This window comes from Pocillopora damicornis, chromosome 3, assembly GCF_964200805.1.
Source record: "Pocillopora damicornis chromosome 3, jaPocDami1.2, whole genome shotgun sequence".
Classification (NCBI taxonomy): Eukaryota; Metazoa; Cnidaria; class Anthozoa; order Scleractinia; family Pocilloporidae; genus Pocillopora; species Pocillopora damicornis.
The window spans coordinates 20,777,931-20,795,549 of NC_142672.1; the positions used below are offsets into that span (position 1 = coordinate 20,777,931).

General features: G+C 37.0%; 1 protein-coding gene and 1 long non-coding RNA gene across 2 annotated transcripts; one reads left to right on the forward strand and one right to left on the reverse strand.

The window, feature by feature from the left end:
• The first annotated feature begins 2,515 nt into the window (after positions 1 to 2,515).
• On the forward strand, positions 2,516 to 14,980 carry LOC113679072 (uncharacterized). Its single transcript, XM_089201278.1, has 14 exons — positions 2,516 to 2,666; positions 5,012 to 5,090; positions 5,451 to 5,776; positions 6,285 to 6,426; positions 7,359 to 7,684; positions 8,000 to 8,144; positions 8,620 to 8,798; positions 10,087 to 10,230; positions 11,041 to 11,188; positions 11,881 to 12,209; positions 12,448 to 12,589; positions 13,326 to 13,651; positions 14,178 to 14,321; positions 14,855 to 14,980. The coding sequence occupies exons 1-14, from the start codon at positions 2,517 to 2,519 to the stop codon at positions 14,861 to 14,863; spliced, it is 2,589 nt and encodes an 862-aa protein (XP_089057404.1). The 5' UTR covers position 2,516; the 3' UTR covers positions 14,864 to 14,980.
• Positions 14,981 to 16,128: 1,148 nt separating this feature from the next.
• Positions 16,129 to 17,040, reverse strand: LOC113679060 (uncharacterized). Its single transcript, XR_003446951.2, has 2 exons — positions 16,845 to 17,040; positions 16,129 to 16,361 (listed from the first exon to the last, which is right to left on the reverse strand). It is a non-coding gene; the product is annotated as an uncharacterized LOC113679060 (long non-coding RNA).
• Positions 17,041 to 17,619: the final 579 nt, after the last annotated feature.

A 17,619-nucleotide genomic window follows, 5' to 3' on the forward strand; every position in this document is an offset into this window, starting at 1 on the left:
GAAGATTCATCGAAAATATCACTTACTGCGAAGCGCTCGGAGTTTACAAATGTTCAAAAGCTTTTTCTGTTATGGCGTGAGATTGAGGACAAAAATCGATCATTACGTTTCGTATCGTGTGTTTTTCCTGTGTGAAGCAACAGAAGATGCCGGCGACTGACAAAATTACGTGTTATCACGAAAATCAAATAACACCTAAACAAACAATTTTAGCTACCGATTTTCAGTGAATTTTTAAAGAACAATTTTCTTTTAAGTTTCAAGACAATTTGAAGATTCAAAATAAATATTATGTACTAAAATGCGAAAGTTATACACCACAAAATTGATAAATTGGCCTGAAATGAAATTCTATCTTGTTTTTGATTATACGTTGCCTAGCACGTGACGAAAATCTACCCAGGCGGAGATCCAAAATGACGGTGGCAGTCTTGGCTTAGTTATATCACTCAAAACTCGTTCCCGTTTGTCTCATTTGATAAAGAGGGAATCGTTAATGTTTTCATTAAGAAAGTATTGCCTTGGTTTTCTAATATTTACAATGATAGACAGTAAATTTCACTTTTCACCCACATTTACTTCCAACCTTTTCTTTTGAACCAGAAACAAAAATGATGTACGTTTAAAACACATGACATCATCTACCCTTATCAAATGTAATAGCATGATCATTTCAATTGTAATGCCTTCCTATCCCAACGTTACTTTGTTTCTTTGCTACATTAGCGAACACTGAACTACTGCTCGTACTCTAGATATGACAATCAACCACAAAATTCCCTAAACCAGATAACATTAAACATAATCCAAAAAATCATGTGTCAATTCACGAGTTTGCTCACAGAGCACTTTGATTCATTAACAAACACATATCATGGATTTTTGAAATTTCGGGAATATAAAACATTAAGAAAAGCTGTACTTTCGCATTTCGTTGAATTGAGATAGTCACATTTATATTATTAACATAATCCTTCGCAAAATGAGTCACGCGAGCGTTTCTTCGTCTTATCATTGACAGACGCATTTCATAGATCTTGAAATTGGAATATTTCAGGAAGATCAAACATTAAGAAAAGCTTTACATTGAGCGTGGAAAAAACCGTTCGTCGAAGAAACTACTACAATGCTGTAATATAACATTCACGAAAAAAGTCGTTGTTCATTTTGGCTTAAGTTTATTGTACATTTGATCATTTTTGAAACTCAAACGCCACTTCTATGATTAAAGCTCCTACATTGTAAAGTTCAAATTCTAAGGGAAGCTCTCAAGATTGTACTTGTTCTCAAAAACCTGCAAAGTTTGATTTACCAAAATATCTATAGATTTCTACCTCCTTTGGATAAAAAGTCTTTTAAAATGGTACAAATTCATCGTAAATTCGCTTTATACGCCAATTGGGGTAATAAATCACAGTCACGTATCGATTAAATAAATTAAGGAATGAAAATATCATTTGTTCCATGAGAAAATTTTTTTTCCGTTGACTTTTCAGGGAGGGGGGAAAGAACGATCGTCTCTTCCCCAGGCTTGTAATTCACGTTTGATGCGTGCTTTTTCTTTTTTATTATTGCAGAGTAAACTATAACGGAATAGAGTGTAAGGAAGATGGTTAAGGGTCGTCGAAAAAGCTCCCTTTCTGAGGGAACCGAGTTTTAGAGTAAAAAAGTAAAGTTTCATGGGGTCGGTCTCCCTCGAGCCATTCGAAATTTGGTAAGTTCACCTTTTTAGAAAATAGAAAGGTAAACAAGCCATACGAGATTTTTCGCGAATCCAAAACAATGGGAAGACTGTACTTTCTTATTGAAGATTCTTCAATTTTCCCTGTAGAGAAAATGTTTTTCTTTTAAACGTACACGCCTAATTTAAAGGAATAAAATTCCTTCCTTCTCGTCAAAAACATTTTTCAGCTTCATCTGTCACCTCACCTGGATCACTTATTACTGCCGAATGTTTTTCTTTACTTGGACTTTAAAAAAATAAAATTCCCTTTAGAAATAGGACCATTAACCCTCTCACTGATCTGAAAGTAAATTACTTTAACTGATAACCGCATAGATCTTTTTTGATGACAAATTTAAAGATTGTGATCAAAGCATTATCGATTGATGATTTTTTTCTTCAATTTTTATTCGATCCACAGCCAGGTAGAGAGGTTAAGAGAACTTATCAAACTGAACAAATAATTGATCTTGAGACCGAAAGGAAAACAGCTAGGGGAGGGGAGGGAGAGTAATGGTTGATCTGGTTTGTGCGTGCGTTTTGTAGAGTTGAGACTGTTTGAAAATTTTTCCTGTCTCATTAAAATTTTGGCGATAACCCAGCAACAAAACGCCTTTTTCCACAAGCAGAGAATTGCTAAAAAAGAGATTTGATTTTCTTTTTATGCCCCCCTGCGCAACCCTCCACCCTCGACGAAAACCTTTTTGGTGTGTTTTATATGAAACAATAGGAACGCAAATATCATCTGCGAGATTTTTCGCGTTTTTGAAACAAAGGAACTGTTCCATTCATAATGATGTTGTTGGCTAAGACCGATGTCATTCTCCCAAGCTATCGTGAGAAAGTGGACTTCAAACAGACCAGAATGGCTCTTTCTTTCGCAAAGATTTTTGTGCTTGCTCTGGCGATTTCTTTCTCATATTGTGAAAAAAGTTCTACAAAGGTATGCATTACTTCGTAGTGTGTAGAGCCGCTTAACCAATTATTCTGGTAATTTTTCCATTGTTCAATTCAAATTGGAATAAAAAGTGGAAAACGAGGAGTGGACGTTTAGTCCTTAAATCATCTTGCAGATCTTTCACTTTGTAAAATGAAACTTGGAAAATTTTTATTTGACTAACCTTTTTTATTTTCCCGATCGCTTCATTTTAGTTTTTTTTGACGTAACCGTTGAAATATTATTCGATTCGATCCACAAAGAGAATTTGAACAATTTATTCGATGTCTTATGAAAAGCGTTGTCGCCCAAAATAGCCGCAAAAAAACCTGTATGCCTCCAGAAAGTTCATCAAAATGAAGAATGCGTTATTTAGACGAGGATTGCTTTTTCCCTTCAATTCTCGGTTTAGTTACTTTTTCATGTTTTGTATTCCGTATTTGAATGATTCGTAATTTTGGCTTACAAGTAACATGCGGTGACGAATGAACTCAGAATGGCAATCCAAAATTGTTTCCTCCAACTAATGACGCACACAAAAATATGTACACGTGGACATTAGAACCGAGCGGGGGAGGTGTGACAATGAACAAATTGGTAGTAAGGCTCAATCCAGCAGGCTCGGGGGGGGGGGGGGTTGAGGAAGTAACGTAGTATTTCTCGTCTTGATGTGATACATGTAACGTGACAAGAGTATGATGTGAGAGTGAGACATATAACGTGACAAGAGTATATGAGATGCAATGTGGTGTGACATGCCGTGACAGGATACTCTGCGACAATAATCAGAGGTTGATAATTTCGCATCGACCAATTCTTCGTCTTGAAACCAAAACGGTATGAAAGAATTGTTTCACAATGCTTCGCATGAACAAGGCGTGAGTCTTTTTCATGTTCAACTCTTGTTATTAGTTATTTCTCTCCTTTGTCTTTATGGTGAACTTTCCTTACATAATCTTTGATTCATTCATTTCGAAATCTTCCATTTCATCAAACCATCATTTAATAAACCATTAACCTAAATAAGAAACGTGACCAAAATTTTATTTTCTTTTGCGAACTTTACACTCATTGGATCAAATTTCACTCAGAATTAAAGTTGCAACTGTGTCGCTTCTTTTAACTATTGGCAAATCTTTTCATTTTACCAAGATCATTAAAAATCATAAACACTGTGCAAACTTGTTGGTTTACTTTCGAATAGTTTGCTTGTTTCTATTTTTGATTGATGATTGTTTACTCTGTACTGTGGTAGAAGCATAGGAACTGGGCTACGAGCACTTTTTTCAATATTTTTGACTCCTTAAAATTAAGTAATAAATTGGATTTTGAAAAATGAGCCCATTTATTGAATTTTGAGAAACTAACTTACTTATTGAATTTTGAAAAGTAAGTTTGGCAAGAAAAAATATATTCATAGATCATTTCATGAAATGTTTTCATTAAAAATTTTTGCCATCGTTTCTTTTCATAAAAACTTTTCATTACATGTTTTTCCTTTTAGTTTTCTGTTCATTTCTGTGATCATAGAAGTTTATTCTCTAAAGATTATATATAAATTATGAATCAGCAACAATTCTTTCAAAAGACTGTGCTCTGTAACAATAAAATATGATTGAAAAGTCATTGGAATTCATAATGTTCATTTGCATAACTTCTGATTTCATCTAATATAAAACATTTTATCTTCAAACCATGGTAATCTATTTCATAGCTGTTCTCATTTTGAAATGTTTGTTTTTTTTTAGATCATAATTACCTTTTGAAATCCTATTTAACTTCACTCATTAATTTTTTTTTCACGTTTCCTGTTATGTTGCTATAACTATTATTGTTAGTATCATTGTTTTTGTTAAATATCTATGTCGAGATATTTTAATATTCCCATTCTATATAAGTATATTATGTAACCTATATATATTCATAAAAAATCTTTCTAACATTTTCCTCTTTATTCAAAAATAGAAATTCACAAAGTTTCAAAACATCGAATAAAAATGAATCAATCAGATCTTTAGCACCTAGAATCAAATGGTTTTTAAAACCATCGAAGGAAAAAAAGAAGAAAAAAAGAATGAAGATATTGTTAATTATAATTTGTACGGCAATATGGAGCCTTTATCATCAAAACCCAATTTCAAAACTGGTGATCTGAAAGTGCTGGTTTGTTTTAGGGGTGACATTTGTATTCTTTCTCCAACTTATGGCGTCCCCGAGTAGACTGGACAGCAGAGCCCTTCACAGTTTCGTATTTCTCGACATTTAACAGCTAATTAGCTGGCTAATATAAATCGAAACCTTCAGACTTGCCTTCATTTTAATGACTAAAATCTACGTCTTTCACCTCGCAGGTATATTCTACGGATGAAAAACACGAACAAGGAAAGCTGTCTCTCCAGAAGAGAAGTGTTTATTCAAACCCTTTGATGGGTAAGAAGCAAGCAAGGATAAAACAGATTTAGGTCACTCGACATAAATTACACGCGCAATTGTCTAACCTCACCCTTTTCGTGGGTTTAGAATCTTCAGATTAGTTTCTCATGGCTCTTTACCAAGACATCTTGCTAGAATGCATTGTTCATTTGAGATACAGAGCATAAGAGCATTGCTTAGCCAAAAAATTTTGAAGCAACTTACTTTTTATGCTGATTAAGTCGCTAACATGCACAAAAGCGTGCAGGTGCACATGTAGTGTTGTATATCATTTTTCTGTTAAAAGCAAAGCAATCCTTTTCATTTACATTGTTTATTGTCTTTCTCTGATTCTTTGCTTTTTGTTTTTGTTTTCAGTTTACCGCTGTTCTCTTCCTCTTGGTTTGGAAAACGGTCATGTACCAGACGCCGCATTTTCTGCTTCTTCAAGTGCACACAGCAAACATGGTCCAGCACGTTCCAGATTGAACATACAGACAAACAGTAAAGGGTACGGAGCCTGGTCAGCGGGTGCTAATAATGGCAAACAGTGGCTTCAGATAGACTTCGGGGAACTGGTGCGAGTGACCAAGGTGGCAACGCAGGGGCGTCAAGACTCAAGCCAGTGGGTAACGAAGTACACTCTGTCCTATAGTGTAGATGGGATGCACTGGGCCGAGTATAAAGAAAAGAGTGTCACATGGGTAAGTTAAAATCTTGTTAAAAATAGTTCACGTAGATTTACCGGTTGATACGACAGAAGTTTTGGCTGCTTTTTCTCATGGTTGAGCAGCCCAAAGAACTGCCAGGGTTTTGCTTTAAAAAAAATTTAAAAAAGGATGGGTTCTAAGTAGTTTTAGTTAAACGTAGTTACGAGTGCATCTAGCCTTTACTTTGATCCACTGCTCAAATTTATCGCACATTATACAGACGCTTTGTGATTCCAGTTGCATCCTCTCCAAGCTAGAAATTTTCGTCGAAATTTAAAATCTGTCAATCGATAAAATAACTCCTGTACCAATATGAAACGTGATTAAAGTATGGGTCAATGAATCAAAATAATTAGAGTTTGACCGTCTGAAACTGTTTACATTTTACAGACATAAGATACAGCGTATACCCACAGCCAAAGTAATAGAAATGATTTTTTTCTCATACTTTATTTCCGCGAAAGGGCTGAGTGAAAGTTTGAGAATCTTTTGGATTTCCCAGGTATTTCCAGCTAACAAGGACAGAAATACAGTTGTGGAGCATCTTCTTCTCTCGCCATTTGATGCTCGCCTTATCCGATTTCACCCAAAGACCTACCGTGGATACACATCTATGCGAGCAGAGGTTTATGGCTGTAGGAAGGGTGGGTGTTGAAAATTTTTAAAACTTGTGGGTTCTCGTTTCAGAAGTTTTAGTTGGCCTAAAAAAACTACAGATGTACTCCTTATTGTCTTGTTGTTACAAATTGAGTTACGAGAGAGTATTAAAACCAGCAACAAGTCTTATGATTCATGGCATCCTTGCAACGTTTTGCGACATGTCGCGGGGACAAAATATCCCCCAAATTGGTGTTGCACAATTATAAAAGTATCAGTTCACACGAAGGGACATGCCGCTACAACACATTACTGGGACACGTACACGCATCATTTTTATGTGTGTGAAATGTTGTGAGTTTGTCACTGCTACATGTTCCCGCTACACGTCCCTGCAACATGTTGCCTGAGCGTGTACTACACAAGTTTTGTCGCTGCAAGATGTTCCTGCAACTTGACCCCTTGTGTTTTCCCACCTTAAGACTTCATTCGCAAACTTTCGATCTCGTCCCCTAATGAAGAGTAGCAATATGGCGGTCCAAACGTCACGATCAATACACGATTTATTAGCCTGACATTTGCATCGTGAGACAAACGATAAAAAGTTCGTTGAAGTTTAAGATGATTTAAGATTAAATGTTAATGCTGCAGGAGTCGGTTTGATTTAGTTCCGCTTCCCTTTTTATCCAATGTTATATCAGGAGCGTTTCGGTGAGTTGGTTTTAGAAACTTGCATTACATTTTTTTAATTTTTATAAAATTTTAGACTATGTATTTTACCCAGTCGTTCAACATTGGAATAATACTAATAATAATTATAGTATTAATGAATATGATACAACTTTATTTGAAGGGGTGATAGTATTTCAACTGAGGATCAAGTGGCCCTTTCAAATAGTTATTACTTATTCATTACTGATGTTTTATTGTATTTTTATCACAGGCAAGCTACAAACGCCTTATTAATTAATATTCTTAGTTCACAGCTGCTCCGTACCACTGGGTGTGGAGGATGAACGGATTCCTGACAGTGCATTTACTGCGTCAGGTAGCTATGACAATAAGCACCGGTCCTCACTTGCGAGACTGAACCTCTTATCGGATGGCAAGCACGTGGGAGCCTGGTGCCCCAAGCTAAAGAGCCGCAACCAATGGCTTCAAATAGACTTGGGAGAAATCACCGCAGTGACCAAAGTGGCAACTCAAGGCCGATATAACAGTGAAGACAGAACTAGAACATACACTCTTTCATACAGTGTGGACGGACTACATTGGACGAGTTACAAACAACGTGCTGTGGAGAAAGTAAGCTCGACTGAGTCAGCAAGAGATGGAACGCCTCTAATTATTACTATTATTGAAATACGAGGGCTTTGCGAATCAATATTAACTTTATTTGTGTTAATTGAAGTGCGAGACATTCACCAACCAAATCAGTGATGAGGAAAGAGCAATAATTTGTGGAATGTCATTGCAACCAATGTAGCCGAAAACGATATTACAGGGCTATGAGTTGTTTAATGCAGTCGAAAACGGTTAATAAGTCAATTGTGTAGTTACCATAAACATGACATTTTTTTTAACTCGGGTGAGTTCAATGTTATTTTCTTGTTACCTCAGGTGTTCGCAGGAAATACGGACAGAAACACTGCCATCATACACTCCCTAAAACCTCACATCGAGGCTCGCTGCATCCGGTTTCATCCAAGGGCACACAATTATAACGTACCTTGCCTAAGAGTTGAGTTGTATGGGTGTCGTAAAGGTGAGTTCAGTGGATATGCCAAAACAACACATTTGATTAAACTGGTCATATTCCGGCTACAATTCGACTCGTCTTGGTCTAAAGAGTCATCTACTTTGTCAACTGCTAACACTTTTCAAATAAGGGCTTCTCGACACCTGAGTTTTAAGGAATGTTGTGTGTGGCTTAGTGATCGACTTAAATGGAAGCAAAGCAATGAAACTTTAATGAATTTGGCTTAACGCAAAACTTCGTTGCCTAATGATCACCTTGTTCCGATCAGCTTGGTCAGCTTTGGACAGCTACGCGTGCAAAGTGCACATACCGAGGCTTGAGTGGATTGAGCTACCAAAGGATCTATTGTGACTTCTGGAAATTACTTCTCTCCGTTCCTGCGGCAAATCAGTTTATTGCATAACTATTTCTTTAGTTTTTGTTAACTTTCTTCAAATGGTTTAGTACACTTGCTTCTTATAGTGTTATTCGCTTTTCACAGTTAAGAACTGTTTTATGCCTGTGGGAGTGGAAGACGGAAGAATTCCTGATGAAGCATTTACAGCTTCATCTTCAGCCAGTAGTAAATACCTTCCAAACAGAGGTAGACTTAACTTACCACCAAGTGGAGGGAAGTATTGTTGGGCAGCTGGACAGAATAATGCTAATCAGTGGCTACAGGTATGTGAAAAGTCATGATACTCTACAAAAATTTTCATGAATTGATACATATAAAATAAATAACATGAACTGTGGAAGTTAAATGATGAGGTACTGAAATCATACAGACGATGAAAGTTGAGCTTGAGCTTGGTTTTCAACCCGAGTCTGAGCTGAAAAGCAGTTGACTTTGGTAGCTGACCAACTGTAGGGCTCATATCTTCGTCTGATGGAGATGAAATAAAATTTCATTTAAAAGAACGTCACCATGTTAATAACATAAATAGGAGAAGCAGCATACGAAGTTTCTTTCTCCTAATTCTCACATTGAGGTGTCACTGTTTTTTCTTTTTCGCTTGCATCATTTCTCTCCATCCACATTATAAAAGGTTTCTAGTAATTACAGGTATTATAGAGGGTAACAAAATAAAGTAGGATTGAGAAGTGCAATTAATGAAGCTCATTGGTTTATTATGAATAATAATCACACAAAGCAAAAAAAAAAAACAACAATAACAACACAGGAGATTATTATTAAGATTATAATTTATGATGAATAAAATCAAGTAAGATGGTTAATATTGAGCAAAATAATATTTATACAGTGCGTTTTTAAAAAATTTTGGAAGAAAGTTTAAGAATGTGAATAGGAAAGTCGTTCCAACAGAATTTCCCAGTGGGGCCAAACTTCCTTATGTTCGCTCTAAAGAAAGTGAACAATCCATATTTTCTTAGAAATCAGAGTTCTCTCTTAGGGTGAATTCCTTTATAATAACATACATGCAAAAATTCAGCGTGCTCATCGGCCGAGAACATGTCATTTTATCCCAAACAGTACAGAAAGTTGAAATCAAATGCAGAAAGTTGTAATTAAATTAATTGACAGTTAAGTTATTTCTGCTGACAGATAACTAACAGAGAGAGAAGACAAACGCTCAGTTATTCTCGACAAGCAGGGAATAAATCTTTCAAAGACCATAAATTACACTCGCCGTACGGGCTTGTGAAATTTGGTTGGCCTTTGAAAAATTTACTCTTGCTGATTCTTCCTAAATTGCACCCAAAAACATGCGATTACTTATACAAATTGTTGTCAGAACGACTTAGAGTTGCACACATCAGCTACACGAGAGGTGAAATAAAAAAATAACATACGAGCGCCCTCTTCCTTGTACCATGCTTCGCGGTATTTCAACATGGGATTCACATGGAGTAGACTTTAATACTACTCCATACACGATATCGGCTCAGATTTTCGGAATCAACGATAAAGAAGCGTTTTTGATGAAAATGCTTCTGCTTTTTTCAGGTAAATCTTGGACGTCTGTTCAACGTACGAGGCGTGGCCACTCAGGGTCGACACGATGCCAATCAATGGGTGACAAGCTTTTCATTGTCTTACACTGCAGATGACTTTACGTGGGTTTTTATCAAGGAAAACAGCCAAGTGAAGGTAATCAGAAAACGCACATAATTAGGTCTTCTACTCTGGTCTTGTATCTCCTTTTTAATTTCCCCTTAGTAATATTCAAATAACCCTTCCACGTCAAGTTTTGTTAACATTGGCTTCCGTTGGACCCTCAATTTCAGAAATTTTGATTATGTGCTCAATTATTGTTGTGTAACTGTTTGATTTTGTTGACTCTTACAATTTTTTCTTGATTCTTACACTAAATTATTATTAACATTTTTATCGTTATCATTATTGATATTTTTGTTGTACAATGTTAAAAGGTAAATCCTCAACATCACAACATCTTTTACATAGCTCAAAATATAGCTACTCTTCAAGCTAAAATTGACGATGCATGCAATCAAATCAGGGCTTGAAAACTTAAAATGTAGCCGCTACATTGTATTCTTTTCGGGAAGAAGGAGAAACCCAGAGATAAACATCGGGAAAAATTGCCTGTCGGGAAGTAGACCAACGATACCCCGCAGTTAAAATGTAACTGCACGCCTCATGCTATGTGTGCACGGCCGTGCGTGTTGTTTGTTTGTCATCAACCGGGAGGTTTGTATAAGAAAAACCGTACCCGAGGTTTTGATTATGGCCTGAAGAGGCAGGCCAACTTATATTCAAGAACTAAAGCACAATTTTCCCATTGTGGCCCGGCATAGACCGGTGAATAATGTACAAGTTTTTTTCCTGCAGTTGACTGGATTATAAACCTATTTTGCTCTCATAATCGTGTCACAAATTTAGATTGTGTGCCGTCTGCTCGGAATGACTGAGTTATCGACTTATCGCCTTTATTTGTAGACATTTCTGGCAAATAACGACAGGACAACAGTTGTCAAACATGTCTTCAGCCTGCATATCAGGCTATTGGCCAGAAGCGTTCGTTTCCATCCAAAAGGTTGGCAAAGACACATCTCTATGCGAGTGGAGATTTATGGTTGCAAAGAAGGTAAGTAAGTGATTTTAGGCATCATTATATTTCAAGTTGACGAATCCATTCCCCGCCCCGTAAATGATCAGGTGCTCGATATTAGAGCAAAGTTCCCTATCTGAGTGTTTAAGCATTTTTTATAAACTATTATGGCGTGCGAGAGATAATTTGTTTGCGTTCAAATTAACGCAGAAAGATTTACGATTTTATCGACTTCCAACAATTTATGAATAAGTGAACAAAAAAATTGTCCAATATGCCACCTTTTCTCATGTCTTTTAAAGCCTGCAAAGCAAATTCGAAAACGTATCTTACTGCATAGTGCAAAATTTCACATAATTTTTTTGCATTACTGTGGAAGTTTGATCACGATGACATAAGGTCAACATGCTAAACAAACCCTGCAAGGTTTGAGCCCAGATTGAAATAAAGGAAATAAGATTAGGGAACTCTTGTAATGAAAACGACAGCTTTGATTGATTGGAGGTAGAGATCAAGTGTGGTGTATACCTCGTATAGAGTTCTATGGCTATTAAAATACTTGATTTCGCTGGCAGTATTACCTTCAAGGTAAATCGTTTGAGTAAAAAAAGCATGTAATTGCTTTAGCTTTCGCCGTGTGAATTAGCTCGAGGATTTCATAAAATCATAAACATTTGCATTTGATGTGCTGGAATTTTTTAAAAATACTGATTTATATGATCAAACAGATCGCAGTTGCTTTCTTCCTCTTGGTATGGAAAGTGGCCATCTTCCCGACAGCGCAATATCAGCATCGACGTATCATAACTCTAAATACATCCCGCAGCTCTCGAGACTCAATAACATCCCCAGTTCAGGTAAAGAAGGAGTCTGGTGCACACGTACAAACAATGGCAACGAATGGTTGCAGGTCAACTTTGGGCGGGAAACAACTGTGACTAAAGTGGCCACCCAGGGGATGTATAAAAACAATAATTGGATAACGAGCTACAGTTTGTCGTACAGCGTGGATGGCTCTCACTGGGCCTGGTACAGACTCTCGGATGGACATATCAAGGTAAGAGAAATAGGTTTCATGGACAAACTTTATTTGTAGTAATAGTCAGTCTATGAAAATTATTGAGGTCTGTCACCCATCGTGAACATAGTAGTCTTAAAACAAAATCCGTGTTTGCGCCGAGAGAAAGAATATAGAATACCGAAAATAAGTAAAACCGTTTTGTTTGTTTGTTTTTTTGTTTTTAATAAAGACGGGAACTGATATTTACTAGTTTATATATTATCATACATGACAGGTGTTTGGTGGTAACATCGACCGCCACACTCCAGTTTATCATTCCCTCCATTTGCCAATTCAAGCCAAATATCTTCGACTCCACCCCAAGACATGGCATGGTCACATCTGTACCAGAGCAGAGGTTTATGGCTGCCAGGAAGGTAATTTTGATTTAGAAAATACATCATTAAAGCCAAGACTTTTTTAACTGTAAAATGGAAGAAATCAGATTGATATCGACCTACGAAAGATTTATTATATCATGTAAAGATATGTTTTCAAAGACCTGTCGCTGAATCTTCCGTTCAACATATTAAATGATTTTCATTGATCTTTGAATATGTGTCTCACTACATGGATCTTCTCCATCTAATTTGCAATCAGCAAGCAACTTGTCAATAGCAGTAAATGAACTAAATTACTCCTTGCACTTGACAACAGTTCTCCCTCCTAACAACTACATTACACGAACACCCTAAAGCCGAGTTTGTGTTTTTCCATCACCATCTACAGCTATAGTGTCTTTACCAGACTTAACGCCGTCTTCGATTAAACGCTGCATGAAGTCATTAGAATGCGGAGTTTACTCTAGGATTAAGAGTTAAATCAATGCTCTTGATAATTTAAACCATACACAGAAATGTGTCTCAAAAAAAGTAAACATTGGAAATGGAAACCAGTTTCTGATATGCAAAATATATACAAAGGATTTATATTTTTTGCAGACACATAGTTAAGAAACATGATTTTGAAGGAAACGCCGCCATGAATAAGTTCTTGTCTTGAATACACCCAGCGTCGGGCAAGCCGAACATGTAACAACTACCTTAGCATGCAGTTGAAATTAAGAAACGAAGTAACATGGCAAACAGTCAATTCCTTTTTCTTTTTTTTAAGGATCACATTGTTCCCTTTCTCTCGGACTCGAAGATGGCCGAGTTTCAGCCAGCGCTATATCTGCCTCGACTATGTACAGCGGTGCCCACGTTGCTAGTTTAGGCCGTTTGAACCTTGCGGCTGTTTCAGGTAAAGCGGGATCCTGGTGTGCTAAAAGGAATGACGTCAATCAATGGTTACAGATTGATCTTGGCAGTCCCACGACCGTTACTAAAGTAGCCACCCAAGGAAGGCAGGACGCATCTCAATGGGTAACGAGCTACTCACTATCTTACAGCTTGACCGGCTCTTACTGGGTTCAGTACACTGTGCGAGGGAAAAAGAAGGTAACTTACTTTTTACTCAGTGAGAGTGAATTGTTACATGTAGCTTTTTGGAATAACCGCTGGTCTATTACAGATTTCCCAGGGCTTATACCTCACGTAAAGGTGGCTTTAGGTAATATATTGGTATCAGTGTTCCTGTGAGAAAGACACTTCTGGTATTCCGGTATCTTCGAGCTTGCAAGTTTTAAAATGTGGCAAAGAGGTTCTTATTCAAATTCTTAATCATCATTTGTAGAGCAGGCTTTGTTTTCAGCCTTCTCCTCTCAAATCAATCAGAGTTTCTAGTAAAGACGAATGGTAATACTTTGAGAATAAATGAAAGAGTTCTCTTTCAGATAGATACTGCTCTCACGACTGGTATGAAAGCAACCGAAATTTCACCACTCAGAATGGTTACTATCTTCTTGACACCTGACTTGATGATGCATATTTATTTCCTGTAATAAACACAATTATTGTAGGTTAGTTTTCAGTGGTCTCTTACATGAATATGGTACTTTGAATTGAAATTCTTAATTTTCTTCAGGTTTTTCGGGGAAATTTCGATCGTAATACCATTGTTGTCCACCAGACCTTCCCACCAATCCATGCCCGGTTCGTCCGCATTCATCCTTTAACTTGGCAAGGCCACATCAGCATGCGTACTGAGTTGTACGGTTGTCCTATCAGGGTAAGGGGAAACATAATTTACTTTGTTATTACTGTGATATATAAAGCAAAACAGACAAGAAATGCTTGTAGCGTTTTAATCTACCAAGATTTTGCCCTATATTAGATTTCTATGCAGACTTGATGGGAGTCTGATGAGTGTAGACAGGCAAACAGCACCGAGACAGAGCGGTAAAGAAAGTCTGCTTATTACCAAATTCATGTGTCGGTTGCAAACTTAATCAGTAGACCTAAGGTTTAAGCAACACATTTTCCAAGATACCTCGATTTCGCAGCGATATCCCGATGGGAAACGATACACCGCCCAGTGCGTACGAATGAAAAACAATAATAATGCTAGAACATAACAATGATAATACTCGCGATTTTCGCAATAATCGTCGATTATCTATCGTTCGCATTACTTTTATATAATACCAAGGCATAATTCTAGAATGATACACCATTACAATTTCCAGAACTTTTCTTATGAGTTATGTTAGTTCAAGATATCATAGACATTAAATATATTAACAATGAAAATTCCTTTTTAAGGGCATCTAAGGGGAAGAAAGCTCAACGAGGAAAGTCGCCGAAAGAGTATCGACTCGGCCAGTAAAAACACATGAAGGAGATGTAGAGGTTATTTTTGTCAGAGAATAAAGAGCTTTTCAAAACCAAGATCTATCCTCAGGGCATGTCTATATAGTCTATATCTCTATATAATCACTGTATCCTCAAATCGTTATTAATACGCGTCTTTTTATATTATGGTGTGGCTACTGCCATAAAAGCAACTCTAATTCCGATTTCAAAATAAGTGATTTGTTTGGATCGTATCTTAACCTTTAAAATAAATCGCGCGCGTTTTTGAAGAAACTTAGTGTCTTAAGAAACTCCACACACAAAAAATCTAAATGGAAGTGTATGGAAGGACACACATGCCTGAAGATGTGAAATATTTTATTCAATTGAAATGTGTTTTTCGAAACCACAAACTTAGCAAACTCTAAAAACTTGGAAGAGAAGTGACAGATCATAATTGTTGACTATCCCTTGGGAGGGCGGAATTACGAGAGAGTTCCCTTGTCCTCTTTGTGTGAAAAATATGTACGCTACTCTCACTTTCATTCTACTTGGAAATTTCTCTCCGTGCTATCGGTTTTAAGACCCTACCGACGTAGTCCTGAGTGCAAGAGTCCGCAGTTTAATTGTTTATATCGCTGAAAAGGGGAGTGGAGGCACCAAATCTATTTGAAGGATGGAGGTGGGTGATTCAACGAACTGAATTTCTCTGATGAACAGTTGAACGTAATCTTCTGTTTACTTCCACTTCTCAACTTTAAGTAAATCGTGGTAGTGGGCTTAGCTTCATCTCGCTTTTAATGCCAGAAGACGTTGTCTCGAAATCTCAATCTGTGTAGGAAATTTGCGCTTCCTATACATTATACGTCTTATCATAGTCTTCAGTTATAGCCCGTCAAGTCCTTGTCAAGTAAACGGCTGTGAATATATGAAAGTCATATATTTGAACTGCGGATAAAGACGTGAATATGAAGTACTTTCCAATGATCGTTTAATGAATTTTCTCAGTTGTGTTGGTCTCGGATTTCTATGAAAAAAAAATTGGTTTAAGTCTCACGAATAGCAAGTCTCTGGTTCCATTAAATTAGGGAGCTATGGTTAAAGGTTCTTATTTCACTTCATCGTCAAAACTTTTTTAAATCGTAAGGGGCTTTAATTGAAAGGCAAATAAAGGTGGAATTCTTATTTTCATTGAACTCTTATGGCGCTAGTGTCAAGTCAACGATATGAACCAAACACAAGTCTCTGAATAAATGTTTTTTTTTATATATATATTTGCCGCTCCCTTATTCCATGAATTTACTTTCCTTTTTAACATACGTGTTCTGTTGCTGAGTCAGGTTCACGTCTTTTACTTATATTAGTGGAATATTTCGCGACTTGAGAGAGATTTCTTCTTGAGTCAGCCGTCAAGATCCATCCCATCGCAGTTCAAGCTTCTAGCTGCCTCACAAATACTCCGTGCTGTCACTTGAACCTACAGGAACAAACAGAAATAAGGCCGCTCTCTAAGTACAGTTATGTTTCACTTATTGAAAAAGTCAGTTATCCCTTAGTTCCTCAAAGTTCCGTCCATGAAACTAAATAAAAGCCACGATAACATCTGTAGTAAGGTCAGCTTGAGAGAGCGAGAAATTCATTTATGTTTTAAAGATGCTCTAGGGGTTGGTTTGCCACTTTTACGATATGGTCAACTATGACAGTGAACACAGTCACCCCCTTCCCTCCCCCTCCCATCCCAAAAAAAAACATTTTGTGTGTAAAATTGATTTCTTTTCGCCCTCCGTCGTGCCCATCTTCCAAATGTTGCAGCTCGGGATGATCATTTCGGTGCCTTTAACATAATGAAGAGGATTTAAAAGTTTCCCACACTTCTAAAGACAAATCTGTATGGTATATTTCATCATATTCGTTCAGACTTTTATCCACTAAAATTTTTTGTTGACGGTGGATTACTTACTTTTCTTTGGACCGCTCGTTTTCCATTCCCAGGTGGAAATATCCCTATTCCTTCACAATCCTGAATAAGAGCGGAAAAGAACAACAAAGCGGCGACGAGCACGAAAGCTTGGATCTTCATTTTAAAAATACTGCTGGGGATTGGGGAAGAGAGGTTGTGGTTCTGTAGTCTTTAGTCGCCTGGTACAGACTCTCGGATGGACATATCAGGGTAAGAGAAATAGGTTTCACGGACAAACTTTATTTGCAGTAATAGTAATTCTATGAAAATTATTGAGGTCTGGAACCCATCGTGAACATGGTAGCCTTAAAAAACCAAATCCGTGTTTGCGCCGAGAGAAAGTTATAGAATACCAAAAATAAGTAAAACGGTTTTGTTTGTTTGTTTTTTGTTTTTAAGAAAGACGGGAACTGATATTTACTAGTTTACGTATTATCATACATGACTGGTGTTTGGTGGTAACATCGACCGTAACACTCCAGTTTATCTTCCCCTCCATTTGCCAATTCAAGCCAAATATCTTCGAATCCACCCCAGGACATGGTATGGTCACATCTGTACTAGAGCAGAGATTCATGGCTGCCAGGAAGGTAGTTTTAATTAGAAAAATACACCATTAAAGCTAAGATTTTTTTACTGTAAAATGGAAGAAATCAGATTGATATCGACCTACGAAAGATTTATGATATCATGCAAAGATATGTTTTCAAATACTTGTCGCTAAATCTTCCGTATAGCATCTTAAATTATATTCATTGATCTTTGAATGTGTCTC

Bases quoted from the DNA above. Each gene is read 5' to 3' on its own strand.
- LOC113679072 (XM_089201278.1), top strand. From the start codon at position 2,517: ATGATGTTGTTGGCTAAGACCGATGTCATTCTCCCAAGCTATCGTGAG. The intron at 2,667-5,011 runs GTATGCATTACT...TTCACCTCGCAG, and splicing joins GTGAAAAAAGTTCTACAAAG to GTATATTCTACGGATGAAAA. The intron at 12,210-12,447 runs GTAAGAGAAATA...CATACATGACAG, and splicing joins TCTCGGATGGACATATCAAG to GTGTTTGGTGGTAACATCGA.